This window comes from Balaenoptera musculus, chromosome 9 (assembly GCF_009873245.2).
Source record: "Balaenoptera musculus isolate JJ_BM4_2016_0621 chromosome 9, mBalMus1.pri.v3, whole genome shotgun sequence".
In the NCBI taxonomy this organism is placed as follows: Eukaryota; Metazoa; Chordata; class Mammalia; order Artiodactyla; family Balaenopteridae; genus Balaenoptera; species Balaenoptera musculus.
The window spans coordinates 6,347,439-6,373,817 of NC_045793.1; the positions used below are offsets into that span (position 1 = coordinate 6,347,439).

Here is a 26,379-nt window from a genome sequence, read left to right on the forward strand (position 1 = left end):
CCCCCAACTGAGTCACCGGGCTGTTGTTGTCACCGTGCTGGTTGTTGAAATCCCCGCTCAGCAACGCAGACCTCTTCAGAAATAGCAGCAGCTCCCATCCTTCCAAGCTTTCAGGAGATGCCGCTGGCCTGATGGTGAGGCAAATGGGCGGGGGGTGGGGTGGGGTGCGGACCAGGGGGCAGCTGGGGCGGTGGGGAGACCTGGGGCGTGGATCCTTGCCCCTCCTCCCCGTGCCACTGCCTCCTCTTCCTCCTCCTCCGGGTCGGGGACCTGGGGGAGGGAGGGTCTCCATCTTCTCTCTGGCCCCTGCCCCTCACACACAAAGCACCCCTTCCTCAGCTCCTTCTTCAGCCCCGGGGCCCCCCTTCCCAGCGGTGCAGGCCCCAGGGGCTTCTCAGCCTCGCTCTAGTACCCTCCCCACTCCCGCTACCCCCGCCACGCAGTCCCGGCCCGCAATGACGCCCATCTCTGCTCCCCCTTCCTGGGGGTCCCACTCTGCCCCTCCCCCACGCCGATGCCCCCAGGACCCTCCTGGGCTGCGGATAGGCCCTCTGGTCCCTGAGCAGGTTTATGAGCGGCTGGATGACTGTGATCCTGAGGGGTCCCAAGATTCAGCCCTCCATGGGGAGGAACAGCAGCCCCTGCTTCATGTGCCTGAAGGGCTCCGAGGTGAGCGGGCGGGTGTGGGGCTGGGGAGGGCCTCAGGGCTCCAGAGTGTCCCCCGGGCTGGGCCTCTGGCAGAGGCTTGAGGGCACGGAGTCAGGGGCGTCCCAACGCTCTCCCCTCTGTGCCCAGGCTCCTGGCACCACGTCCAGAACCTGGACAGCTTCTTCACCAAGATATCCTTTTGTGCTCTGCCTGGCAGAAGGGGCACGGGAGGCAGGGAGACAGCGGTGTAGTGGGTTGGGGACTTGGGGGCTGAGGAGTCGGCGTCCTCAGGAAAGGCCCATCATGCCGTAGGCTTAATTCTTGACGCCCTGCCACATCTACAGCTACCACCAGAGGAGTGGCTTTGCCTGTATCCTGCTGGAGGATGTCTTCCAGCTGGGGTGAGATGCTTGTCCCAGACCCCAAGGTCTTCCCCTTGCTTCCTCAGCAGTGCCTGCTGAGTCCGCCAGCGCCTTCCCAGGCAACCCAGGGGCTCAGCAGGATGGGTTAATCCGGGCGGGCCTGGAGGCTGGGACAGGAGCCCTCCCAGCCCTCAGGCCTGACCACTGCACTCCCTCCTGTCCCAGACAATTCATTTTCATTGTCACCTTCACAACCTTCCTTCTTCGCTGTGTGGATTACAGCGTTCTCTTTGCCAACCAACCAAAAAACCGAACAAGACCTGGGTCGCTCCACAGCAAAGTGACCTTGTCAGATGCTATCCTACCCTCATCCCAGTGTGCCCAGCGGTGAGTGACAGCTGGTGGGGGAGGTGACGGGGGAGAGCAACCGACAAAAGCCTCCCCTCCTTTTGTTCCTTGGTCTAGATCAGCCATTCTCCAAGTTTTTAGTCTCAGGCCACCTTTAATACACTTAAAATTGATTGAGAACCCAACTCCCAAGAGCTTTTGTTTATGAGAATCCTATCTATATTTACCTTGTTAGAGATTAAAGTTGAGAACAGCTTTAAAACCTAAGAACGTACAAACACACATTCCATCGACTGTGACCGTGATGTCACGTAGCCTCTGGAAAAGGCCACTGTATACTCTTGGGAGAATGCGAATGAAAATGGCAGAAAACCTTAATATTATATGAAAAGTTTTGACTTTGCAGACACTCACAAGCGTCTGGGGACCCCCTAGGGCCCACACTTTGAGAACCACTGGCCTGGCTGGGTCCCCTCTCCGGGACCGCCATCGCTCCCCAAGCCTGGTCTCCCCTGCCATCGGGCCCCTACTTTCTCTCTTCTGTCTGCCCCACCCGGCACAGGATCCGCTCCAGCCCCCTGCTGGTCTTCCTGCTCATCCTGGCTGCTGCCTTCTGGCTCTTCCAGCTGCTTCGCTCGGTCTGCAAACTCTTCAGCTACTGGGACATCCGGGTGTTTTACAGGGAAGCCCTGTGCATGCCCTCAGTGAGTTGGGTGAGCGTGTCTGTGGAGGGGTGCCATGTCAGGGGGCAGAGGATGGGAAGGAGTAAGGGGGCTGTACGGACAGAAGGATCCACTGGGAAGAGGGCAGAAGGCCTGAGTGACACCTACCCTTGGCCCCGAATAATGTTAGGAAGTGGGGTACCTCCCCTTAGAACACAAGGTCCTTACTGTTGTGGAGCGTAGTTGATGTAGATGGTTATGGAAGATGAGGTACAGTCACGTGCTTGTGGTCCAAACAATGGGTCTTTAGAGGGAGGGCAGTCACCTGACTTTACAGAGCAGGAGGAACTGGGGTTGGGCTGGGAAGGTTAGGAGGTGGGGAGGCATTCCAAACCCCAGGCAGGGGAAGCAATGAGCATCTTTGGGCAGCAGTAAGGAGACTGACCCACCAGCCTGCAACTGAGTGTTCAGGCCCCCGTCGGTGAGCCCACCCCGCTTTCTGGCCCCTGTTTGCAGGAAGCTACTTCGTCGGCCCCTTCACTGTCCCTGGTCACACTTCGTTCGCTCTTTCCTCTCCGTCTTGCTCCTGCTCCTTCTGGCTCTGCACCCAAGTTCTTTCTTTAAGGCACAGCGCAAAGGCTACCTTCAGCAGCCGGCTCTCCTTGCTCCTCTCTGCAGTGCAGAGCCTTTTACACAGCCCTCCTGTGCAGCAAAGGGGAGAGGTTCTCGAAAGCCCACCTGAGTACAGAAGCACAAGCCATAGCACAGGGAAGAGCCGCGAGGGCTGGGGATGGAGGCAGGGAAGATCAGGAGCTGGACCACTGCTCCTCCAGGAGGTGCCTGACCCTTCTCTTTCTCCTTCCTTCTTTCCCCGCTTCCTTCCAGGGGAAAGGGAGACCCTGGGATGGACTGGAGAGGCTGGCCTGGAGGGACTTGACTAAGCTGGACTGGGGAGGCTGGGTGAAACTGGGCGAAAATGAGGTTTGCAGATGAGCTCCAAGTGAGATCTGACAGCCTCCACCCCAGATGGGGACACGGCCATTGTTTTGGGAAGGTTAATCCGATGGAGTGGGATGGGGCGGGGTGTGTGTGTGTGTGTGTGTCTCAAAGCATGCTGAGGTAAAAGTTTGGGGGCTTCTGGGCCCAGCGGGCTGGTACCCTAGAACAGGCAAGAGACTGCCTTGTTACCTGCAGCTGTGATGTACCTTTTATGTGTAGGGCTGTGGGCATGGGGGGGCGAGCGGTGGCCAGGAAAACCTGCTCTTAAGGAGCTGAGCTCAGATACCTGTAGAGTTTGGTTTATGAGCTGTTCCTGGGAAGCACATGACTCACGGCCTCAGGAGGGGCAGGGCCCTGAGGAACACAGTTCAGAAGGGGATGTGGGGAACTAAGAGGTGCCCCTTGTTGGTGGCAAGGCAAAGGGAGGGCGAGGGGGCAGAAAGCAAAAGGTGGCAGCTTTCGTGCCCGAGAGACACTGGGTGAGGACGGCGGGGATGCATCTCTGGTCACGGGGAGTTTGGGCATCGCCGTGGAGAGGAATCCAGGTGGCTGGCGCTCAGGCGTCCCCTCTCCGCAGGAGGAGCTCAGCTCGGTGCCCTGGGCAGAGGTGCAGTCCCGCCTCCTGGCGCTGCAGAGGAGCGGGGGGCTGTGCGTGCAGCCGAGGCCGCTGACGGAGCTGGACGTCCACCACCGCATCCTGCGCTACACCAACTACCAGGTGGCGCTGGCCAACAAGGGCCTGCTGCCGGCCCGCTGCGCCGTGCCCTGGGGAGGCAGCGCGGCCTTCCTCAGCCGCGGCCTGGCGCTCAACGTCGATCTGCTCCTCTTCCGCGGGCCCTTCTCCTTCTTCCGCGGCGGCTGGGAGCTGCCCGACGCCTACAAGCGCAGCGACCGGCGGGCCGCCCTGGCCGCGCGCTGGCGGCGCACGGTGCTGCTGCTGGCGGCCGTGAACCTGGCGCTGAGCCCGCTGGTGCTGGCCTGGCAGCTGCTGCACGCCTTCTACAGCCGCGCGGAGGTGCTGCGGCGCGAGTCCGGCGCGCTGGGGACGCGCCGCTGGTCCCGCCTGGCCCGCCTGCAGCTGCGCCACTTCAACGAGCTGCCGCACGAGCTGCGCGCGCGCCTGGCCCGCGCCTACTGCCCCGCCGCCGCCTTCCTGCGCGCCGCCGCGCCCCCCGCGCCCCTGCTCGCGCTGCTCGCCCGCCAGCTCCTCTTCTTCGCCGGCGCGCTCTTCGCCGCGCTGCTCGTGCTCACCGTCTACGACGAGGACGTGCTCTCCGTGGAGCACGTGCTCACCGCCATGACCGCGCTCGGGATCGTGGCCACCGTGGCCAGGTGCAATGGGGGAGATATCCGGGGAGGGGGCATTCCTCTGTCCTGGGGCTGAGCCTCCCGCGCATCCCCTACCCCCCTCACCGCTAGTGGCCCCCTAGCCCTGCATCCCAGCCGCGCATCCTCTGAACGGCAGGCCCCTTCTCCACCCCGATCCCGCCCTCTAGATCTTTCATTCCGGGTGAGCAGGGCCAAGGGCGTCCGCCGCAAATCCTGCTGCCGGCGGCCTTGGCGCACATGCACTACCTCCCGGAGGAGACCGGCCCTGCCGGCAGGACCAGCGCTTACCGGCAGATGGCGCGGCTGTTGCAATACCGAGCGGTGAGGGTCACGCCCGTAGCGGGGCTGCGGAGGAGGCTTGGCTGCCTGCGGTGTCGGCTTGGCTGCCTGCGGTGTCTGGGGACAAACGGGCTCAGGGCTGGCCCTCCCGGGCGTCGGGGAATGAGTGGGTTGGAGGTTTCCTGCTTGGCGAGTTTGGTTGCCCTCAGCAGCCCTTCCCAGCCTCACCCCTGCTTCCCCAGGTCTCCCTCGCGGAGGAGCTCCTGTCGCCTCTCCTCACCCCACTGTTTCTGCTCTTCTGGTTTCGCCCTCGCGCCTTGGAGATTATTGACTTTTTTCGTCACTTCACTGTAGATGTGGCCGGGGTTGGGGACATCTGTTCCTTTGCCCTTATGGATGTGAAGCGCCACGGCCACCCTCAGGTGAGAGCCTGACCCTGGCTGGGCGGGGCTGTGGTTTGGTAGGAGTTTGCTTGCCTCACTCAGAGCAGAGCTGGGTTCCACCCGCAGCTCCACTGCCTGCCACCTGTGACCTCGAGTTAGTCACTTCACTTCCCCTTAGGGCCCTCATTTGTCAAATGCAGACAATGACTAGCCAGTGCGTGGGACTGTTAGGACGATTACGTGAGGTGACGTGTGTAGAGCCCTGCCAGAGGTCCCAGCATGTCGTAACACCTGTAAACGGGAACGAAGACCATCAGAGAGGCCGAGAAACGTCTCGGTCAGTGGACGGGGCTGGAGTCAGGCCAGCCCTGGTATCCAGTGCGCACAGGTTTGGCAAAACACTGAGGTCACGCCCCATCCTAGTGCTGAGTCTGGACCCAGGTGCAGTTCTGCGGCTGTGTTTTTGGGTGGTCTTGAGCTAGTCCCCATTCTTTCCAGTTCACCTGGAAAGAAGGAATGGGGGGCTAGTGTCTCCCGTCCTGCCTACCCCAGGGGACACCCACTGCAGCTATAAAAGTGGTGTTCACGGGAGTTCCCCGGTGGCCTAGTGGTTAGGATTTGGCGCTTTCACTGCCAGGGCCCGGGTTCCATCCCTGGTAGGGGAACTGAGATCCCACAAGCCACGTGGCACGGCCAAAAAAAAAAAAAAAAAAAGTGCTGTTGGCGGCACCTGAAGGACTGTGGTTGCTTTCAGTGGCTCTCGGAGGGACAGGCGGAGGCTTCACTGTCAGAGCGTGCCGAGAACGGGAAGACTGAGCTCTCACTGATGAGGTTCTCCCTGCTTCATCCACAATGGTGCCCCCCAGGCCACAGCTCCAAGTTCCTGGGGCACCTTCGAGGCCGGGTGCAACAAGACGCGGCCGCCTGGGGCGCCAGCTCGGTTCGCAGCCCCCTCAGCCCCGGGATCCTCAGCAACTCTGCCTCCCCTCTGGTGAGTCGAAGCCTGGCCTGCCCTGCTGCCCTCACCCCCCGGCCCCTCCCCTCCCTCTGCCTCACCTCTTGTATTAAGAGGCTTGACAGCCTGCTCTCCTGCCTTCCTTAGACCTCCGCCTCCCCTCCTGTCCTCTCTTCTGACCCTCTCTTCTCTTGCGCACAGCAGGAGGCCTTCCCGGCCAACCTCTCGATGCAGCCCCTCGGGCCCCCCCAGGACCTGAGCCCCATAGTCCCCTGCCCAGCTGCAGCCACGGCCAGCCTCCTGGCCTCCATTTCCCGAATGACCCAGGACTCAAGGTGAGGGGTGGGGGCCTGAGACGCAGGGAGCAGGGCTGATGGGGCTGATCCTCCAGGAGAAGGGTGCAGGGGCATGGGGGGGGGGTCAGGAAGGGGAGGTGAAGCCTGGCCCTCCCTGGGGCATGTGGGGACCGGGGGACATGTCTTTTTTTTCATCCACTGTGCCCTCTGTTCTAGCTGTGTGTCCCCAGGAGGCACTGGGGGCCAGAAGCTGGCCCAGCTCCCAGAGCTTGCGTCTGCTGACATGAGTCTCCACGCCATTTACTTGCACCAGGTGAGTAGAGGGGTGCCAGAAAGAGAAATGCGGGGAGAAAGCAGCTGAACAAAATGGAGAGTGTGGAGGGGCTGGAGTGTAAGGAATTACCCAACAGGAAAGAACACAGTTCAGAAGAGGGTGAGGGGAACTAAGAGGTGCCCCTTGTTGGTGACAAGGCGAAGGGAGGGCGTGGGGGCAGAAAGGGAAAGAAAGGTGGCAGGTTTTGTGCCCGAGGGACACTGGGCGAGGACGCGAGGACACGTGGCTGTTCGCACTCCTCTCCTGTAATCCTCTTAACAGCCCCACCCACTGGCTGGTCTTTGTCCTCATTTGACAGATGAGGGCACTAAGGGGAAGTGAAGCGACCAGCTCGAGGTCACAGGCGGCAAGCAGTGGAGCTGGGGGTGGAACGCAGCTCTGCTTTGAGTGAGGCAAGCAAACTCCTACCAAACCACAACCCCGCACAGCCAGGGACAGGCTCTAAGCTGAGGGTGGGGGAGGAGATTTCAGCACCCTCTGCACCGAGCCTGGGGGCTGGGCCTCAGGCTGCAGGGCCGGAGGGAGCCCCTCATTCTCCTCCTTTCCGTTTAGCTCCATCGGCAGCAGCAGCAGGAACTGTGGGGCGAGGCTTCAGCCTCCTCCCTGTCCAGGCCCTGGTCCAGCCCGCCGCAGACACTCTCGCCGGAGGAGGAGAAGCCATCCTGGTCCAGTGGTGAGGCGCTCAGGGTGTGCGGGGGACAGACCCCGGGTGAACCGCAGGTATCATGGCACTGCCCAGCTGATGGCTTTTCTCACCAGGCTCCAGTCCTGCTTCCAGCCCCAGACAGCAGTGGAGAACCTAGAGGACCCGGAATCTGTTCCCTGGAGGGTTTCAGGAGCCCACAGACACCCAGAAGGAGCCTGGCCAGGCCACTAGCACCGACTGAGAGAGCTGCTGACGCTCAGTATTGTCTAACTGGGGTGGAGGCGGGGCAATGAGTAGGACACTGGGTGGAGTCAGACTCGGAGGGATGGGAACAATGGTGGGAATTTGGGGTGATGGGGATGGTCATCTCTGGAACCTAAACCCCTGGACTGCTTGTCAAGAGTTTTGCCTCCCCCAGGTTCCCTGGCTTCTTCTCCAACCACAGGAGATCGGACGAGGTAGAGTGGAAGGGCACGCCGAGCCCTCTTTAAAGACCCCCATGGATGCTTTAGCTGGGCAGAACTTGGGAGTCAATGACGAACTCGCCCCGGAGAAGAGAGAGAGGGTAGGAGAGGAGATGCCCAAGGCATCGGGAAACATGTCTTAGAGACAGTCCTCACATGGAGAGGCTAAGAGACAACTATCTGTCCTGGAGTGGTCGTCTGGGAAGAAGTGCCCGAGGGACCTCAAGTTGGAGGGCAGAGCCAAGATGGAGGCCAAGCTACACCTAAGGGAGCCATGAGGGACTGGACCTGAAAGGCAGTAGGTTCTTTAGACACATCTGGACTTTAGGTTCCCGTGGGACTTGTGGAAGGGCATGGGGACCGTGAGTGGAAAGACTAGAGAGGCCTGACGTTTTTGGGGTTCACGTTGGTGTGACCTCTGAGGAAGTGGGTCTGGCCCCTCATCCTGTCTGAAACAAGCAGTAAAGTTTGCTCACGGCTGTGCTGCACACCTTTGTGACCTTAGTCCTGGAATCCCCACTCCTGTCAGCTGACGACTGCACCTGCTTCTCAGTCCAGATCAGGGGAGCAACCCAGAACTGCCCGTGATTGGCTGGAAACCACCACTGTTCTCCAGGACTCCCTGTCAAAGAATTACCACCTCCACACTGCACAAGTTCAAAGACAAAGCTTGTCATTCATTCTGTAACTGTAATTGACAGCGCTGGGTTAGGCATCTTAGTAGCTCTCATAACTTCTGATCTGGTCTCTTATGGTGAATCTTCAGTAATAAATATTTGAATGATTTAGAGGTCAGGCTTCAAGATAAGATACTTCCGACAGAGGTGAGGGGAATCTAAAATTCACCTAAATAACACAAAAGGGCTCTGGAATACCACTGCTGGGAGACGGCCTTCCAGATTTACTCAGACCTAGGGTAGGGAAACAGGCCAGTCTCCGCAGACTCTGGACAGAGGTGGGACGGCACCTCGGGAGGGGAGGGAGAGGTGGCCGGTTCCGGTCTGACGGCCCCTCTCTCCGCGAACTGAAGCGGAAAGCAAGAGGGCTCTCAGGGGCCAGGGGTGTCTGGGCCGGGCGGGTCGAACGCCCAGGGCACCGCGCCCCGCATATGCCGCTCCTGCAAGGAAAAGCTCTGGGTGCGTATGCGGCTTGTCACCTCCTGGGTGCGCAGCGTGAGCCCGAAAATGTCCTCGTGATAGCGTTGCTGATCCTGGCGGGGGAAGGAGGGCGGGAGATCAAAACCCACGTCGGAGTTGCCGGCGGGAGTGGGTGCGGCCCCCGGCCCCCGGCCCCGCCCCCCCGCACCCGCAGCACGCCGATGACGTCGCCGGCCTCATCCAGCTCCATGTCGCCCTCTGTCGCCAAGATGCGCTGCACCGTCTGCAGGACGCTGGTTGCCATGGTGACATCGCCGCAGACAAACATGTGGCCCCGCTCGAGGCACAGCACGCGGTGCACCTCAGCAGCCAGCTCCGTCCGCAGGATGTCCTGCACGTAGGTCTGAGGGGAGGCGGGGTCAGGGGCAGACCCTGGCGGGGCACCAGGCAGGGAAGGGCAGGCCCCGGGGGTAGCGGGGAAGGTGGGTCCTGGGTGCGGGAAAGATACCCAGCGCACCTGGTGGGGCCTTGGTGCGCTGGGGTGGGGTCTCAAGGGACGGAGCCAAGTAAGGGGCGGGGCATGGGTGAGGGTGGGTGAGACCCAAAGGGGCCTTGGCGTGAGGGTGGGGCCGAGGGGGGGCGGGCGTCTGAGCGCCACTGGGTGGGAGCTGAGGGGTCGGGCGGTGGGCGCGCACTGCAGGGGGCGCGGCCGGCCTGGGCCTGGGCCTAGGCGCGCCGCTGGAGCGCACGTCGGTTCTTCCCCTGTCCCTCGCTTCGGGTTACCGCTGCCCCTCAGGGTCTCGCACCTTAGGGCTGTCGGGTTCCCGGGAGAAGGCGGTGAGGACGCGGCCAAACACCCCGCGCTGCTGGGCATCCTGCACCTCCTCGCGGTAGAGATGGTCGAGCTGGGAGCACCGGCAGCCGAACACCAAGGTCATGGGGGCAGGCTGCAGCCCTGCAAGCATCACTGCGGCTTGGGAGAGCCCCCCAACCCCCTCCCGGGGACACAGCCCTAGTGACACCTCCCACTGGCTACCCTCACCCAGGCTGAGGGGCCCACCCTTTCCGGCAGAAACAACCACTCAGCTGTTCGGCCTCTGGGAGGGTCGGGTTGCTTTCACAGAGATCCTGCCTGACGCTGATTTACAGAGAAGCCGAAGGTCACAGGAGGTGGTGACTTCCCTCTGGTGGCATGGCCAGTAGCGACGCTGTGCTACGCCCGGGGCTTCTGACTCCATGCCCTTCGCACCGTCCAACGCTGCAGTCTGAGGCTGTCTGGCCCCTTCCCTGCTCTAAGCCCATATTCTCCCACGCCTTCAGTTCCTGCACTCTACACCTTCCTCTTAGTCACAAGCTCCTTTCTTTTGATTTACCAGCTCCCCTGGGCACCCCATGCCCAACCTGAACACCCTGTAGCTTCCTTGGGTCTCAGACACACCTAGGTGACCTCTGACACAGTCCAGAGTCCACCTGGGGCATATCTGTCTTCTGAGTCCCAGCCCCATCTTCTCCAGACATCCGGGTTCCCTTTGTTGTTAATCCAATCCAACACTACTTTGTGCTGGGCACCAGGAAGCCAGACCAACAGGGCACTGCCCTTGCCTCTAGGCCCCCGACCCCCTGGTCTAATAAACTTCTTTTCAGCTTTGTGGCCCTGTTCCTTGCCCTCTTTCCGACCCGGTTCCTGCCGTCTAGCCCCCCTGCTCTTTTGTGCCCCTAAGTCGTGTGACTCCCTCCTGCTTTCCAGTCATTCCCTTGGGCCCCGGCCTCACCTTTGCTCTCGATGTCGTGTAGCCGCTCCTGCCAAAATCCCCGGAAGGGGGCGATGCCAGTGCCCGGGCCCACGAGGATGCAGGGCAAGCTGGGATCAGGCGGCAGCCGGAAGGAGGGAGCCCTAGCCAAGAGACCCTCCATCAGGCCCACTTTGTTTCCCCACATCCCCCGTTCTTATCAACCTCAGCAGGGTTGAGAGAGGAGAACTCAGCTTCCACTGAAAATGGGTTAATGCATGTGTCTAGCTCATAGTAAGCGCAAAGTGTTTAATAAAAGAACTTTGCTGATTGGCAGAAACTTCTTGGACCTGTGGTTTCTGGAGGTTGGGTCAAAGGAAATAAAGCTTAAATTTGAATTCAAGAATGTTTTGATGTGTCAGTTCAGGAGATATAGAAAGTATGGGGAAGGGAATGACAGACAGCCTTTTCGTTCATAATGGGTTCACTGAGTGTCTTTATTTTAAACCATAGCCTCGACATTGGCATTTGGTTTGTGTTCACTAGATCGGCAGTTTATCTGTAATTTAGCCTGCTGGATGGGTTTGGGTCACTAGGCCTAGCTGGTGCCATCCTGGCAACTCTTTGTCCCACCTGAGACTTCCAGCTCCTGGGTGCCGGATGGGGCAAGACTTCTGAACACAGCAGGAGGGAAGGGTATCCTGAGATCCTTCACTTTCCTGGGGTGCTCAGTGTTACTATGGTAACCTAACCAGTTCTCCCCGGACTAAATGCGGATGGGGCACAGTTCCCAGGTACCCTGCCTGCCAACATCAGACTGACCCCAGAGATGTAGGGAGGCACACAGTACACCGTCTAAAAGCAACAGGGCCTGCTGGATCGAATCCCAGCCCCATCTCTGGGAACTGCAGTTTCAAGATAGGACCCTAAGTCCAAATTAGTGAAAGGCCCCAAACTTAGCCAGAGTTGTGAAGTGGGTGCCCCGTCCTGGATATGTTAAGTGGGGCGTCCCTGCTCCCAATCACACCCTTCACCAAAGCTTCTGCCCTCACCCTGTGCAACTGCCGGCAGATCCCTCCACCTGTCCTCAGCCATCCATGACGCACTCTGCCACCCCTGCTGGGACACTCTCTTCTTGGTGCCCTTCCTGCCCCCATCCCCCACAGTGCCCACTTACCCCCTGATGAAGCAGGGTACGGGGTCTCCAGTCTTGAGTTGGCTCAGCCATGTGGAGCAGACTCCGTAGTGCAGGGGACCCAGCCCATCTAGGGGGGTGGGGAGGGAGGGGGCCAGTGAGGGGTCCATCCCGGCCGGGGTCACTGTGTGGTCCTGGCCCTGCCCCTGCTCCCCAAACTCACCTTGGGTCCTGTATGCCAGCACAGCTACTGTGAGGTGGATCTCTCCTGGATGGGCGCTGGGTGCTGAGCTGACCGAGTAGTACCGGGGCTGGAGCAGGGGCAGCTGGGTGAGGAGTAGCGGGGCAGGCAGTGCCACAGATGGGAACTGCTCGAGCACCTCCAGCAGGGTGGGGCAGCGGAACCACTTCCACTCCTCGTAGCGCCGGGGGTCCTGGCGGGGGCAGGGGGCGGTGAGCTTGGAACCTTCTAGCCCTGCCTGATGACCTCCCTTCTTGACCCCTCCGGAGCTGAGCCTCCTGGGGTTTCTCCCTCCTCAGTAGTTCAGGCCAACAAACATTTCTTGAGCACCTTCTCCGTGCTTTTTTTTTTTTTTTTATCCTTTTGGCTGTGCTGTGTGGCACGTGGGATCTTAGTTCCCCAACCAGGGACTGAACCCGCGACCCCTGCAGTGGAAGCACGGAGTCCTAACCACTGGACCGCCGGGGAAGCCCCCTCCGTGCTTCTTTAAGGCGAGAGGATTCAGAGATGAGTAGCAACTCCGGAGCTGGGTCTTAGAGCCCCAGCGCGACAGCCAGGTGGGCTCCCCTGCTGGCTCGTCCTGCCTCACCAGCCCCTGCGCCCCACTGGGGTGCCCCCACCTGGCTGAGGGTCTCGAGTTGCTGCTGCTCGCTGGGCTCTTCCGCCAGGGTGCTGAGCAGCCGAAGAAGTTGAGGGCTGGGCGGGGAGGTGATGTCCAGGAAGAAGGTGAGAGCCTGGCGCAGTGTACACGGGGGCAGCCGGGGGTCCCGCACCCAGCCGGGAGGAGGGCCACCTGGGGGGGGGGGACACGGGAGCTCTGAGGATGGGGCCGAGCCGGAATTGCATTGTCTGGGGAGTACAGGGGGACTAACCACCTCACGGTGTCTTATCAGAGGCCTGGCCCTCGAACAGTGGTGGTGGGCCTGTATGGGCAGCCCCCATGCGTGTGTGTGTGTGTGTGTGTGTGCGTGTGTGTGTGTGTGCGTGTGTGTGTGTGTGTGTGTGTGTGTGTGTGTGTGTGTGTGTGTGTGTGTGTGTGTTTGAGGACCCCTGCTGGACTGCTGTGGTCTGGGCTCCTGCCTTTCCCCACCCAGCTTGTTTGAACTCCAGGCACTGGTGCAGCAGGAGGTAGACCAGATGCCAGCTACAGAGCGGCCTAGGCTGCCGGGGGTGGGTGGAATGGGGAAGCCTTTGGAAGGAGCCCAGAGGGAGGGGCGGCCTTCTGCGGGGGGGTGTTGGGGAGTTCTGAGAAGGGAGCCGCCCTCAGGGGACCGTCCAGCAGCAAGGCCAGCCCGTCAGGAGGCGGCACAGCGCCTGAGAGTGGAGGTGGCCACTTTCCACCAGATCCTGAACCTGAGGGGACCCTGGGGACCAGAGGGATGGAGCCCCCTGACCTGGGCTGCCCTTCTCCAGCTGCTCCACTGCCACAGACTCGGTGGGCGGCGGCGGGTCCTCCACGCGGCTCATCAGCGCCTCCACGAGCCCCGGCCGGTTGGGCGGGCAGATGCCTATGTGGTCCCCCGGCTGGTACTGGAGCCCCTCCTGGCCTCCAGTGTCCAGGCGCACCAGGATCGTGGCCCGGCTGGGGGTGGGGAGAGGGGGCAGTTATAGGAGGGCTGGGCAGGAGGGGGGCAGAGCCAGGGTCTGGGGGAGGAGGGGCAGGGGCTGGCGTGGTGGGGCCGATTGGTCCTCCTCACGTGGACTTGCTGCTTTGCAGGTTTTCCACCAAGAGAACTGTGGCCTGGAACATCTTCCGCCTGTGCACGTGGATCAGGCCTGAGGGGCGGGGGGCAGATGAGACAGAGCCGGAGCCGGGGACCCGGGCCTGGCCCCTGAGTGAGTCGGTCCCGGGGCCCCGGGGGAGCTGGGGGTCCAGCAGAGTCAGAGTGAAATCAGGGCCGCACCTGGCAGCAGCTGGAGGCCCTCGGCCTGGGCGCTCAGCCGGTACCTCTGGCGTTTCCAGCTCCGTTTGGGGCTGAAGATGTCCTGGGCCGCGGCCTTGGCATCCTCCCCCACGCAGAACGTCTCACAGGAGGCCTGGGGGGTGGGGGGGTGGGGGGGGTGAGGGCTGAGGCCCTCCAGCCACCAGGGAGGGCCTGCGCGGCGAGCAGCTCAGCGGCGCTGATGCGGGAGATGGAGCTGGGGCCCCAGTCGCCACCTTCCACCCCTGGGGCTGCCGGAGCAGAGGCGCCCGTCTCAGGCTTGCACCTGTGGGACAGGCAGCCCCTGGGGGCAGGAGGGAGAGTGGAACCGAAACGGAGGCTGAGGCTGACGGCATCGTGTCCTTCAGCCCATTTCATGTCTTGGCCGCTGTGTTAGCTATTCCTTTGCATGTATTTTTGTCACGTCCACTCGTTAGTTAATCTGGTGAGTGTTAATCTCGTGTCCCAAGGAGCACAGAGCTTGGCACACGGACGCTTCAGCGAACGCATCTATGCGTTCCGACCTGTGTTCACATTCTCACTCCTAGACTTAACAGCTTGCAAGCCTCCGTTTCCCCGTCTTTACACCTCCTTAGGGTCTGCTGACGTGCTTATATAAAGCCCTTAAGTGCTCCTGGAGTGGGCACAGAATTCCGGGGGCCTTGGGAGGGGTCTCCGGCTGGTCTGTCTTCCCCTGCACTGCACACCAGGGGCTAGAGGGGGCCCCTGGGGCAGGACCCCTGGGAGGGTGTGTATCCTATTTGCTTCTGCTCAGGTGCAAGCCTGGCAAAGCGCTTGGCCGGCCATCAGCTTGAAATCTAGGGCTCACCCATGATTGGTTGCTCGCCCTCCTCCCATCCGTATCACCAGTCCTGTTAATCTTTCTTTTGTGTGTGTAAAGTCTTGTATCTCTTCCTTCCTTCCTTGGCCCCCTCCCTTCCTTCCTACCCCCACTGCTCCCACCCTGGTTAGCTCAGAGCCTTCCTGCTTCTGGCTGGGTGCTTGCTCCTCCCTTTGGCCCTGGGTCTCTAAAGTGGTGTCCCCAAGCCTCACGCCCGCTCCTCCCTTCTCGGCCCACTCCCAGCTTCCTGCCGATTCCCTCTGTCTGGATTCTTTAGTCTTGTTTCCCATTCCCTCTTCTTCTCCCCAGCAAATGCTCCACCTGTGCTGGCCGGCCCTCCTCCTGGGATGTCCTCCTGCTGGGATGCCCTCCTCCTCGCCATCAGTCCAGACCCGCTGAGCTCAAGCCTGGGGACCTTGGCGGGGCCAGCGCTGCCCTGGGGCAGTGTTAGGACTGGGAGAAGGAGCCCCGTTCAGCTCCAGGCGTAATCCCCAGACCAGGCAGAGCTGCTCTGGAGGAAGCCCAGGCTTAGCAAGTCATAGCCCTGGGCTGGCCCCTCCTGTACTCCCCTAGCCTAGGACCCCTTGCAGTCCAGGCACCGCCGCAAACCTGCCTAGCCTCTGGCTTCCTGTAGTTTCTCAGCTTCAGCCCTTGCCTCTGACTAACCCTCTCTTGATCCTTCCCTTCTCCCTCCATCCTGCCCTGCACCCCTCCCTCTGTGCCCACGGGGGAGGGTGCGGGCAGCCCGTGCCTGCCTGAGGCTCCCGCCTGCGCCTGCAGGGGCCCTAGCTGCTCCACCCGTGCTGTCAGGGCCACGTCGTCCCTCACCACTCAGGACTCAGCCAGAAGGGCTGGCTGTGCAGTGGCAAAACGAGGGTGGATTTTGGAGGAAGAGGAAGGGGCCAGAGAACACAACGAGTCCGGGCATCAGTGAGGGCCCCGCCTCCGTAGGTACGGCAGGTCTCGGGAGCAGACGTCCAGGCTGGAGTGACTCGGAATTGGGGGGGGAGGGTGGCGGGAGCGAGCCGTCGGGACGGGCCCGGGGGCTCACCTGGAAGGCAGCCTGGGCCCAGCCGCGGAAGGCCTCCTCCTGGCCGCATAGCTCATCGCCCTGGCCCAGCTGAAGCAGCCGCTCCCCTCCCAGCTCTTCCAGCCGCGTGTCCACCGCACGAGCAAAGGCGCAGAAATGGGGGTACGCCCGGGAGCCCAGCCCAAACACACAGAACCTGGGGTGCAGGGAGCCGTCAGCGGAGGCCACCTCGTCGCCCGCTCCCCGGGGCCCAGGCAGCTTGCCTCCCCCGTCGCTCCCCTCGCCGAGCCTCCCCGGACCTGAGGGTCCCCAGCGCCCCTGCGCTGTCGGTATTACTGGACTCCTTCCTCTTCCGCCGCCAGGAGGACACCAGCGGGTCTGAGCAGGAGATGCTGTTGAAGCGGATTTTGTAGCTCCTGCAAGAGAGGAGGGAGACGGGGTGTCACAGGGCACTGGAGGCCAGGCGGGGCCCGGACGCGGCCAGGGGACAGCCTCAGGGTCTCCGGAGCAGGCTTGGGATTGGGGCTGCGGCCCCAGGGGGTCTCTGAGCCTCCAGGCCCTGCCTCCCCTCCTGTCTCTGAAGGAGACCTCAGGACTGACAGCCCCTTAGAGCCCCGGGGCCTGGAGTCGGGGGCGATCACAAGGATAGAGGGTGCGGAGGCTGCGTGAGGGCTGAGGCCTCCGCTCAGCTGTCCTCCAGCTTGTTGGGAAAATGACGTGCGGAGCAGCGGGAGAATTCTTTAGACCTCCTTTCCTTTTGTTTCTCCAGATGCCTCACTGTCTCCCCGCCCCCAAAACTCCCATCCCTACTCACTTGTGTTGTTCTGGCCGAGGGGAGCTGTTGTAGGGGCCCGACATCTCCATCAGGGCCGCTGCAAAACTCTGGTGAGGGCAAACGTTGGCATCACGATTAGTTTTGTTTTATTTCAAACTATACAGAAGTTCATACTACACTGGACTGGCCCTTGTTATCATTATTATTATTTATGATCTTAAATTTTAATTTGTTTTGAACATTTCAAAAAAAGAGGTATTGGCTTTTTGAAAACATTACAGAAGCTTGTAAAATAATAAAAGAGAAACTCTTCCCTTCCCTTCCCTCCAGTCTCATCCCCCAAGGCATGTGTACCATGGACAGATGTTAAACTTTCTACAGTTTATTTTTTAAAGTAAAAATGGGACCATATTATGTTTACCTGCTTTTTGTCAATAACCTGTCATGGATATCTTTCCAGGTCAACACACCAAGATTGACCCCTCATTCTTTTTTTTTTTTTTTGGCCGCACCATACGGCTTGTGGGATCTTAGTTTCCTGGCCAGGGATCAAACCCGGGCCCCCTGCAGTGGAAGCACAGAGTCCTAACCACTGGACCGCCAGGGAAGTCCCAGACCTCATTCTTTCGAATGACTACATAGCACCCCATCATTTGTAGGTACCATCATGTATGAGACTTCCCCCTGCCTGGGGACATCTGGATGGTCTATGCACAATGCTCGAACACTCATATACGCCTGTTTCCTCCTTTGCATATTTCAGTAGGGTAGTCCTTAGGAGTGGAACTGCTGAGTCAGAGGATTTAAAAGCTTGGTGGTGTAGTCAAATGGTCCTCTAGCGTCAGGATAGAGGAGTGCTCTTTCCTCACTCCCGTCCACACTGGATGTGACCAGTCCAATCTGATAGGTGGAAAATGGCTCTCAGTCTCCCTGCATTGCCCTGATCACTAGTGGCACTGATATCTTCTAGGAAGCTGAGCCGTATCATATGCTGCCACGGAAATAGCTTAGAACTACATGCGACAATCTTTACACAGGAAAAAACAAAACGCGGCAAGGCCATAATATCCTAGGGTTAACTGTAGATGCATTTAGATGGTGAGTCTACAGGTTCACCATAATGAGCACGTACTACCTTAATTTTATTTTTGAACATTTTCTTGAAGTGTAATGTACATACAGAAAAGCACCCATGTTATAAATGCACAGTTTTACAGATTTTCGTACACTGAACCTACCTGTGTAATCAGCATCCCATCAAGAAACATCACCAGCATCCTAGAAGTCACCTTGGTGTCACCCCACCCCAGTTACTCCCCACCCCCTCTCTGGGGTAACCACCTGGTCTCCTGATTAAAACCCCACGGAATTGTTTTGCCTCTTTCTGAAGCTGATACAAAGTGAGTCCCATGGTCTGATTCTTTCGTGTCTGGCTTCTTTCCCTCTGCGTGATGTTTGAGATTCATCTGTTTCATTGTGTGCGGTTGTAATTTGTTCACCCTCATTGCTGCATTGCATTTGAATAGACCACGATGTATTTATCCATTCTACGGCTGAGAGTCATTTGAACTGTTTCCAGTGTGGGGATATCATGAACAGTGCTACTATAGATATTCTTGTTTGTGTTGTTAGTAAATATATGCCATTTTCTGTAGGGCAAATTCCTAGGTTTGCTCCATTTAGAAAAATTTGAGGTAAAATGTACATACATTGAAATGCACGGAACTTAAGGGTGCAGTTCAATCAGTTTGGCTGTACGGCAGTTTCATTAAAAAAAAAAAAAGTTAAACATAACATCTACCCACTGACCTAGCAATCCCACTCCTAGGTATTTATCCAAGAGAAATGAAAACATAAGGCCACAAAAGCCTTGTACAGAAATGTTCATAACAGCTTTATTCACAATAGCCAAGCGCTGGAAACGGCCCAGGTGTCCGTCAGCAGTGAAGGAGAGAAATAAACTGCTCATGCCATGGGCGTGGCTCAGCCATGGAGAGGAATGAACCACTGAATCACTCAACAGTGAGATGAACCTCCAAAGCAGGGTGAGTGAAAGAAGCCAGAATACCGTGCTCCCCTATCTATGATGTTCTAGACCAGGCGACAGGAATCAGGACGGCGGTCGCCTTTGGTGGGGAGATTGGGAGGTGGATTGACCTGGGGAGTTGACAAGGGGACTTTCTGAGTGATGGAAATGTTCTCTGTCTTGATAGGGTCTTGGGTCACATGGATGTAACTATTACTTTTATACTAAAAAAAGTTAGTGAGTCTAGTTTCTTTAAAAGGCAGATCAGAAGCAGGACTGAATGGGCAGCAAGGCAGGGGAGAAGGCTTCCATGGGCATTCTGCTCTAGGGGACTTCAGGAGGTACTTAGTGCTAAGAAGGCATTTAGAAAGAGAAGCAGATAAGGGCTCCAGAAATGAATGTTCCTGGGGGCGGCCAGAGACAGAGAAGCAGGAAAGACAGTGATTAACAATAAAGTGTTCAGTGGTGGGACTCTAGTTTGTTTCTTTCAAGATTTGTTCAGAAAGTGAAGTTTCCTAATCTCTGTTGGCATCTCAGCAGTGCTTTTTTCTTTTGTTAAGAAAAGAAGAAATGACAAAGCTGAGATCTCGCTTTAAGTGTCATCTTTCCCATTTGTCAATGCCTGGCCAGCCAGGAAGTGCCTTCCGAGTATTAAACACTTGCTCTGATAATGGAAATGACCTGGGGACCCGGCTAAGCAGGTGTATCTGTCTGTGTGTCTGTGTGTGTGTGTGTGTGGGGGGGCAGCTGCAAGGGGGGGGCCTGGAGCGTGGCTTGTGCAGGCCTTTGGGTCCCAGTGGCCTGTCCACGTTCCTACTGTCACGGCATCTCCGCTTTCCATCATGGGGTTGGGGGTCCTGCCCTGCCATTCCAATTTTGAGTCTCCCCTCATTCCCAGCGGCCCCTTTCCTGGCAGGCCTCACCTCTCCGTTCTCTGGGGGATCGCCATTCCCAAAGGTGCTGGTCACCACCAACACCAGCGTCTCGTGCTCCAGGGACACCACGTCATACTCATCCATGCACAGGACCTGTGGGCAAGGAGAAGACCATGTCCTGGGGACTTGTGCTGCACTGCCCTGGTTCTTTTTATTCTAGCCCTCCCGGCAGGGCAAGATTCAGGCCCCGACTCGATCCCTGAATCCCTGAGGATCCCGGGGTTCCTCGTGGGCCCTGCCTTGTGACCGTCTCCTGTTCTCCAGGTGTGTCTGAAGGGGGGGGCAGACCCCCGCCCCAGCTTCTTTTCAGATCCCTGCCCTCTGGGCTCAGTCCTACCCGAGGGTCGAAGGCCTTCCGGAAGAGCCTCCCCAGCTGCTGTGCGTAGCTCTGGGCCCGGCCGGTCTCGGAGGCGTACAGAATGGTCGCCTTCACTCGCTTCGCCATCACGGTGCCCATGAGTGAGGCAGAGATCTTCACCGCACTGTGGGCAAGGGTGGGGTGAAGGGGTCCCAGGCGCACGGAGACAGGGCCTCCCCAGGCGCGTGACCCAAGCAAGGTCTTGGTGGGTGTGGAGGGGTGGAGTGCCCAGACCACTGCTGGTCTGGGTGGTGGGGGGGAGGGCAGCACTCCCAGGGCACCTACTTGGCCACTTCCTTAAAGGTCTTCTTCCTGGTGATGCCGGTGCCCTTGGCTGTGCTCCCCTTCCAGGGGTCTGGCTACAGGGAAGCGAGGGGGGGGGTGGGAGTGGAGGGAGAGGTAAGGAGAGAGAACAGAAGGTTGGAGGCCCCTGGGGCTGCTCAGTTAGAGCTGGCATGGTGGGCAAGAGCCAGTGGGGTGGGCACCTGGTAGCGGAAAGCAGGGGACAGGACATAGTTGACCATCTCCTGATGGAAGACTGGGGTGAGGCTGCCCGAGATGGGGGGCACGATCCAGGCCCAGTCGGCAGGGCAGCCCCCCCTGGCCTTTTGCTCGTTCTCCAGGTGCTTCATGAAGGAGGCTGTGGCAGCGTGGTGGTCCACGATGGTCACTTTGGCGAGCTGGGGTGAGGGAGGGAAGGAGGGACGGGCTTAGACTCAGCCCACAGACCCTGCGCTTCCGTCACCCCAAACCTGACATCTACCGTCTTCCCTGAACCAGTGTCGCGCCTAAGTGCGGCACGCGTGGTCAGGCTCCAAATCCAGCAGGCAAAAGGAGCTCCAGTCTGTGCCCTCTGTATGCCTCCCACACCAAAAGAGCCGAAACTCTCGAGACCACATAGAAGTACTCAGCAGGCACTAGCTTCCTCAAATTACAATGCTCAGCGTGCCCTCGTCCTGGAATTAGAGTTTCCAGAATCCAGTGGGCCCCACAAACTGCAATACCCACTATGCCCTGGGGACCAGAATTACTGAGCATGCACTAATCGGCTAGGTTCCCATAATTACGGCGCCTGGGACTACAGGCCCGGCGTGCCCCGTGGAACTCTTTCCAGCTTTCTCCGACCCCCGGCCCAGTTTCTAAGTGCCTCCCTCTCTTCCAGCCCCAATCCCTTGCGCTCCTGGCCAGTCGGGGCCTGTGTACCTGGTAACTGTGCAGCACAGCCAAGTTGATTTCCACGGCTGCCTTGTCTTTCCACAGGGATGAGGTGGTCCGGGTATCCAGGTCCATGCAGACGGCCACATCCTGGGAGCAGGGGTGCACGGCAACGGTTGGCAGGGGGTGGGGGAGGGTGGGTGGAGAACATCTTTGTCTCCAGCTCGTGAGTGGAATGGGTGAGGGTGGGTGGGTGGCCAGCAGGAGGCCTGACTGCTTCATTTGGGGCTGATTCAGGTTCCTGCCTGCAAAGGCACCACAGGGCAGAGAGGGACCCTGGGGCCGGCCACTTCTCAGCCCCGGGCCTTAATTTCTCATCTCTAAAATGGGTTTTAACATGTTTTGAGTCAAAATATGCTTTGAGAAACTGATGAAAGCTATAGCTATAGCTCCTATCCCCAGAAAAATAACTGCATCTTCGCACGCAGGCACACACACCCCTTTGCCCTGACCTTGGTGGTTCCAGAACCCTCCTCTGCAGTTCTAGGTCAGGAGGCAGAGCGGACCTGACCTTGTTCAGATTCTCCATGTTGCCGACATCCTATACGTGCCCCCAACCGCCCCGCCCCACTGGTCCTCACCTCCAGGATGTTGTAGCGGTGAGGATCACACAGGTCCCGCGTGCCAATCTCCGTGCTCATGTACCAGCCGCTGAAGGGGGCTGCAGGGAACTCCAGGCCCCCAATTTCCAGCAGCATATTGGACACTGCTGGGAGGGCGTACCAGCGCAGGCCCAGGGCCGCGAACCACTCCAGCCTGGGGGCGTGAGGCCGTGGGATCAGCCCCGTGGAGCCTTGCCTACCTGGCCACCCCCTGGGCAGCCCCCGCCTCCACCCGTCCCGGCCCCTCTCGTGCTCACGTGGGGTGCTCCAGGGGCACCTCGAGGACCAGTTCGGGGGGCAGAACAAAGAGTTCTGGAGCCTCATCTGGGGTCTGCAGCAGCAGGGGCAGCACATCAAAGCGGCCGTTTCCTGGGGTCCAGCCGTGCTGGATGCAGAGCTGCGGGGAGAGGGGCCGGAGGTGGGAGTGAGGGGCCCAACCTTGTGCCCTCCTCAGGGACCCCCTTCTTTGGCATCTCCCATCCTTCATCTCAGTGAGGTCCCCTCTCCCTGCTGCGCTGACCGCTCTTTGACTGGACCCTTTTGCCTCCTCCCAGAGCCCTCGAGCTGGCCTCCCCATTTCCACCTGCCCACGCCCACCTCGGTGATCTCCACGTTGGCTGGGTCCCCCCTCACGGAGCCGTCCTGCTGCCTGTAGCCCGCGTAGCGCACCAGTTGGCTGTTCCAGATTCGGAAGTCTCCGCGGCCCGGAGTGCGCTGGGGGAACACTGTGATGGCCGAACTGACGTGGGGACGAGAGCGGGTCAGAGCCCAAGTTCACTGCCTGTGCCTGGGGGGGGGGGGTTGGGGTCTCGAGCAGGGTGGGGGGCACTCACCGGAGGTTGCCCCGGTTGGTGGCGTACTTGATATGGTTGCAGATGCAGGTGAACATCTCCTGTGCAGAGCTGCAATCCCGCGCATCGAACACCTGAGCCATCCGAGGCAGGGAGACAGGAGGGAGGTGGGGGTCTTGAGTCTCAGCCCCAGGAGAAGGCAAGGACGCAGGGCAGGGACTAGTGACCTTGTCTGCAGCCTTCAAAGGCTGGGGGCGGGGTCACAAGCTGTGACCATGGTGCCTTCTCCTCTCGGGAGCCTCCCTGACCGTTTGCACCCACACTGACCCTTCCTGCCCTGCACCCCACACACCCGGCGTAGTCTGGGCTGTTTCTTATCTGCTTGCTGGGGCGAGTGTCTCCCCATCCCCCACAGAAGCTGACTTGGCACCTGGTACAGAGGAAGGACCCAGTCACTGCCAAACTGATGATCGGGGAAGGGCACCAACTGATGGGGATGCCGCCTGGGGGTGTGGGTGGTGGGTTCCCCATTTCTCATGGTGCTCGAGCAAAAGCAGGTGACCCCAGCCAGTCTTCTGACTCTCCTCGAGCACACTGGTGACAGGAAGGGGGGTGGCTGCAGCAGGTGGCCTCCGGGGACGCTGCCCATCCTGACATTCCGAAGCAAGGAGGAGCCATCCTGACTGCTGGGGTGGAGGCCCCAGCAAGAGACTGGGAGGTCCCTTTCCTGCTTCAGGGAGGAGGGGACTTGCGTTGGTGATAGGGGCAGCGGTGACAGTGGCTGGCCTGGGGCCAAGAGTGGGGTCAAATACGGAATCTCTGTTGGGTTCAGAGTTGAGCTAGAGCTTTGAACAACTTAAAGCATTTTGTTAAGTGTCAGACAGGATTGTTCTGATTTTATTTGAGCCTCCTTTGGGATTTACTCAGCACATGGCTTTCTTCCAAATTCTCTGGTGTCCAGTTACAACTAAGGAGGCCAAGGTCATGGATCCAGCTCCCCTGTGGGTCAGCTTGCTCCTCGTAGTGCCGGGACACAGGCTGTTCCAGTAACCCACGGGAGCTGTGAGTCATATGGCGGGGCGCGTGAAGGAGGGTGTGAGGCCGAGGCTGTGGGGGGCCGGGAGGGGGCAGTGTGTTCGGGGTGAGGACGCTGGGCTGGGCAAGCGGGCGCCTTTTTTGGAAGACTGCTCCTGTTGCTCTGACCATACCCCCCAGGGATCACCGCTCAGCTGTCCTCACATACTCAGTGCGTCCGTCTGTCCATCTGGGTGATTCTCTCCCCTCCCCAGACAGCCAAGGCGCTGCTATGGGGCTTAACGACCAGGTGTTAGCTGCTGGGCTGTGGGCTCCCCTGGGGTACCAGTCTCTAAGGGAATGGGCGGGGTCTCCCCGCTGCTCGGGAACCCCCCCGGCAAGCCTCAGGAGATGTCGCACCCCATCTTTTCCTCTCCTGTGTCCCCCTGTCCCCACACTGGGTGCTGGCTAGCCAGCCACACCTGCAGCTTCCCCCACTGGATCCGGCCCACGCAGCGGGGGGCGTTGCGCCAGGCCTGCTTGGCCCCGAACACCAGCTCGCTCTCACGAAGCTGGTAGGTGCCCGTGGCCCCCACCTCGGCTTCCACTTCCTGAAGCCGCTCCTTGTGAGCCTGGGAGCCGCTCCTGGGGAGGAGAGGGGAGCAAGAGGAAGTCGTGGGCCGGGGAGGGCCCCCAGGCTTGGTGAGGGTTTGGCGAGTGTGGCGGTGTTGAGCTCCGGCCCCACGTGGTACCGGGATGGGGGGGATGCGAGGGGCCCCGGGGGAAGTGTCACCGTCTCTAGGTCTCAGCAGGACCGAGGACAAGGGTGGGCTGCGGGTCTTGGGGTGGGGGGCTCACCTCTTGATGGAGCTGTAGTACTGGTTGATGAAGTCCCTGGCTTGGCTCAGCAGCTGCTCAGGGGGTGGAGGGCCCTGGGAGGGTCGGCTCTGCAGTTTCCGTGGGAACACCAGGGAGCCCAGGCAGCGTCTGGGGGTGCAGGGCCCGTCCTGGGTCGGGGTGGGGGGCGGTGGCCGAGAGAGCAGGGAGCATCAGGTCAGGACCAGATCGGGGCTGGGGGGCAGGGCCTGGAGGCAGAGTCTGGGGCAGAGGGAGGGAGGGTCCCGGGAGGTGTGGGTTGGGCCCCCCGCCCCCCCGCTAAGACTGGAAATAGCCGGGAGGTTGGGCTGGGTCAGGGAGGCTGAGAGTGATCAAGTCCCTTGCACGTTCCTTGGCTCCTCAGGTTCTTCCCGGTCTCCTCTCCCTTAGAGGGGACGGGCCTCGGCCATCTTGACATTGACTTGGGACACGGGGGCTCCAGGCCTTACCTGCTGTGACTGCGCGCACAGAGTGTCGTACGTGATGCTCCCCACCTCCCAGTTCTTCACACGGGGGAACTTGGGCCCCTCTGGAGGCCGGGTTAGCTGGGGGCTGTGGGGAGCCGGGCTGGGGTCATGGGAGAGAAGTGTGTGACCCTTTGGACGTGTCCCAGAGACCTCTGCGACAGCATTAAGCATCCAATGACTGCTTGCTTGCCGTGTGCTTTCTCACCCTTCCTCCCAGCCCTCGCAGCAGCCTTGGAAGGTAAGCAGTATTGCACCCCGTTTACAGATGGGAGATCTGAGGCTCAGAGAAGTTAAGGATCTTGCCAAGGGCCGCACGGGCAGAGCTGCCCCTTCTCCACCCAGGCCCGCCTCACTCCTCTGGATGCTCAGCCAGACCCTGGGCTCCCGGGGCTGCGGCGCTGGGATCCTGAGACCCTGGCCCAAGCCTGGGTCCTCATCCCCACTGCCTCCTCTGGACATGGGGTGTCCAGCCCCCTGAGGTTGAGATGAGCCCGGCCTGGAGGGGACGGAGCCCCAGGAAGCCCCGGCAGGGATTCCTCAGTCCAGATTTCCCTCCGGCCTCAGAGGCCTTATCACTTCCTCCCAGGGCTGCCAGCCCAGCCTCGGGGAGGAAGGGAGGGACGCAGGCCTGCGTGCGCCTGTGCGGCCAGGCCCCCGGCCCCTTCGCCCTTCCGTGCAGAGCTGCCTGCAGCCCGGCCACCCCGGCTGGCCGGTCACCCCACCTGGCCTCGGGCTGCGTCCTTACTCTCTCCAGGGACCTCTGCCCTAGGGGGGAATCCTGCTGGGGTCTGGGGCTGCAGGGTCAGTTTTGGGGCTGATGGCCAGTGGGAGGAGGGGCCTGGAGCAGGGGAAAAGGGCCTAGCTGCTCTGTCTTCTCAGTTCCTCCCAAGGGCCTCAGTCTCTCCCCCATCCTCTCACTCCCTTGTACCTACCTCTCCCCAGCTCCTTTCCACTCCTGTTAAATAATCATGGCTGTTTGTCGGTCTTGCCGTGAGCTAGAAACTTACAACAACTCCGTGGGGTCAAGTGCTGCTATATCCATATTTTGTATAAACGGAGGTTCAGAGAGGTTAAGTAACTTGCTCAAAGTCAAACAGCTCTTGGCAGCAGAGCAGCGTTCAAACCCTGGCCATTCGCACCTGGTAGGCTGGAACCCTCACCCCCGACCTTCACCTGTTGCCTGCCGGCCGGTCTCCTGTCTGAGCCTCCCTGACCATCTTGTTCTGTCCACGCTGACAGCCATTTGGGTTGGCGACCTGGCCCTCCTGACTGGGCTGCAGGCTCCAGCCCTTCCAAGCTGGGTCTTTAGGCCTTGACATCTGCCCCCCTGCCACCTGTTCCTAGCCTCCGCAGCCCTCACCTGTGGTCTGGCGCGGGCGGGGGTGCGGGTGCCGGTGCCCGGCTGGGCTCGGGTGCTGGGGAGGCCGGGCCCTGCTTGCTGCACAGCCCGAGGCCCAGCCCTAGCCCCAGGCCGCAGGGTGGCCCGGGCTCCTGGCCCACGCTCTTCAAGTTGCCCATGTCGGCTTCGGCCGCGTCTGCTCTGTGGCTCCCGGCAGAGCCTCAGCCTTTTCCTTAGGAAGGGGAGGGGGCAGTGGGAGGGGGCTCTCCACTGCTGGCCC

At 60.2% G+C, this 26,379-nt stretch overlaps 3 protein-coding genes across 4 annotated transcripts; 2 read left to right on the forward strand and 1 right to left on the reverse strand.

Annotated features, from left to right (window-relative positions):
- The first annotated feature begins 131 nt into the window (after positions 1-131).
- LOC118901150 (autophagy-related protein 9B-like) lies at positions 132-1,249 on the forward strand. Its single transcript, XM_036864235.1, has 2 exons — positions 132-669; positions 796-1,249. The coding sequence occupies exons 1-2, from the start codon at positions 132-134 to the stop codon at positions 897-899; spliced, it is 642 nt and encodes a 213-aa protein (XP_036720130.1). The 3' UTR covers positions 900-1,249.
- On the forward strand, positions 952-7,529 carry LOC118901163 (autophagy-related protein 9B-like). Its single transcript, XM_036864254.1, has 12 exons — positions 952-956; positions 993-1,049; positions 1,236-1,397; positions 1,921-2,062; positions 3,597-4,351; positions 4,516-4,669; positions 4,870-5,049; positions 5,765-6,001; positions 6,167-6,300; positions 6,478-6,574; positions 7,148-7,268; positions 7,355-7,529. Exons 1-12 carry the CDS (start codon positions 952-954, stop codon positions 7,396-7,398), a joined length of 2,088 nt encoding a protein of 695 aa, XP_036720149.1. The 3' UTR covers positions 7,399-7,529.
- An 827-nt stretch (positions 7,530-8,356) lies between these two features.
- NOS3 (nitric oxide synthase 3) lies at positions 8,357-26,279 on the reverse strand. Of its 2 annotated transcripts, none has more exons than XM_036864203.1 (26): positions 26,121-26,279; positions 24,743-24,860; positions 24,276-24,424; positions 23,900-24,062; positions 22,446-22,537; positions 22,210-22,351; positions 21,870-22,009; positions 21,592-21,766; positions 20,999-21,100; positions 20,281-20,475; positions 20,081-20,154; positions 19,775-19,919; positions 19,426-19,530; positions 16,516-16,583; positions 16,001-16,117; positions 15,723-15,897; positions 13,813-13,945; positions 13,606-13,684; positions 13,303-13,490; positions 12,529-12,701; positions 11,891-12,101; positions 11,710-11,797; positions 10,575-10,696; positions 9,609-9,757; positions 9,011-9,205; positions 8,357-8,915 (listed from the first exon to the last, which is right to left on the reverse strand). In XM_036864203.1, exons 1-26 carry the CDS (start codon positions 26,276-26,278, stop codon positions 8,754-8,756), a joined length of 3,618 nt encoding a protein of 1,205 aa, XP_036720098.1. In that variant the 5' UTR covers position 26,279; the 3' UTR covers positions 8,357-8,753. The 2 variants fall into 2 exon arrangements, with proteins under 2 accessions (XP_036720098.1, XP_036720099.1); XM_036864204.1 differs by having other exon boundaries at positions 8,754-8,915; positions 24,743-24,845; positions 26,121-26,278.
- Positions 26,280-26,379: the final 100 nt, after the last annotated feature.